General features: G+C 54.9%; 1 protein-coding gene across 1 annotated transcript in view; it reads right to left on the bottom strand.

Annotated features, from left to right (window-relative positions):
• The window catches only part of LOC119586710, a gene marked incomplete at its 5' end in the record, with an annotated part of 1,852 nt that extends 1,718 nt beyond the window's left edge, over positions 1-134 (bottom strand). The window contains 1 exon segment of the mRNA XM_037935441.1: positions 30-134. Coding sequence (XP_037791369.1) covers positions 30-134 — 105 coding nt within the window.
• Between the last annotated feature and the right edge of the window lie 70 nt (positions 135-204).

The raw sequence follows: 204 nt of genomic DNA, 5'->3' as shown, positions 1-204 counted from the left end.
CCACAAAGAGTCTGCGTTGAGAAACTCACGTGAGAAGGGTGTTGAGCAGTTCTCCCATGAGGCCTTGGTCGAAGGGCGCTTCAGCGACGTCACAGATCACTCGCAGGAGACAATGGCGGCCGTCGACTCCAGCCCTGGAACGGATGGAGGTCCCGCGTGAATAAGAGAAGAAAGCACGCAATTAGAAAAGGAAGGAGGGAAAGA

The sequence above is a fragment of the Penaeus monodon genome, chromosome 21 (genome assembly GCF_015228065.2).
Source record: "Penaeus monodon isolate SGIC_2016 chromosome 21, NSTDA_Pmon_1, whole genome shotgun sequence".
Classification (NCBI taxonomy): domain Eukaryota; kingdom Metazoa; phylum Arthropoda; class Malacostraca; order Decapoda; family Penaeidae; genus Penaeus; species Penaeus monodon.
The sequence above is the reverse complement of the archived record's forward strand: the minus strand, read 5'-3'. Positions and strand labels throughout refer to the sequence as shown.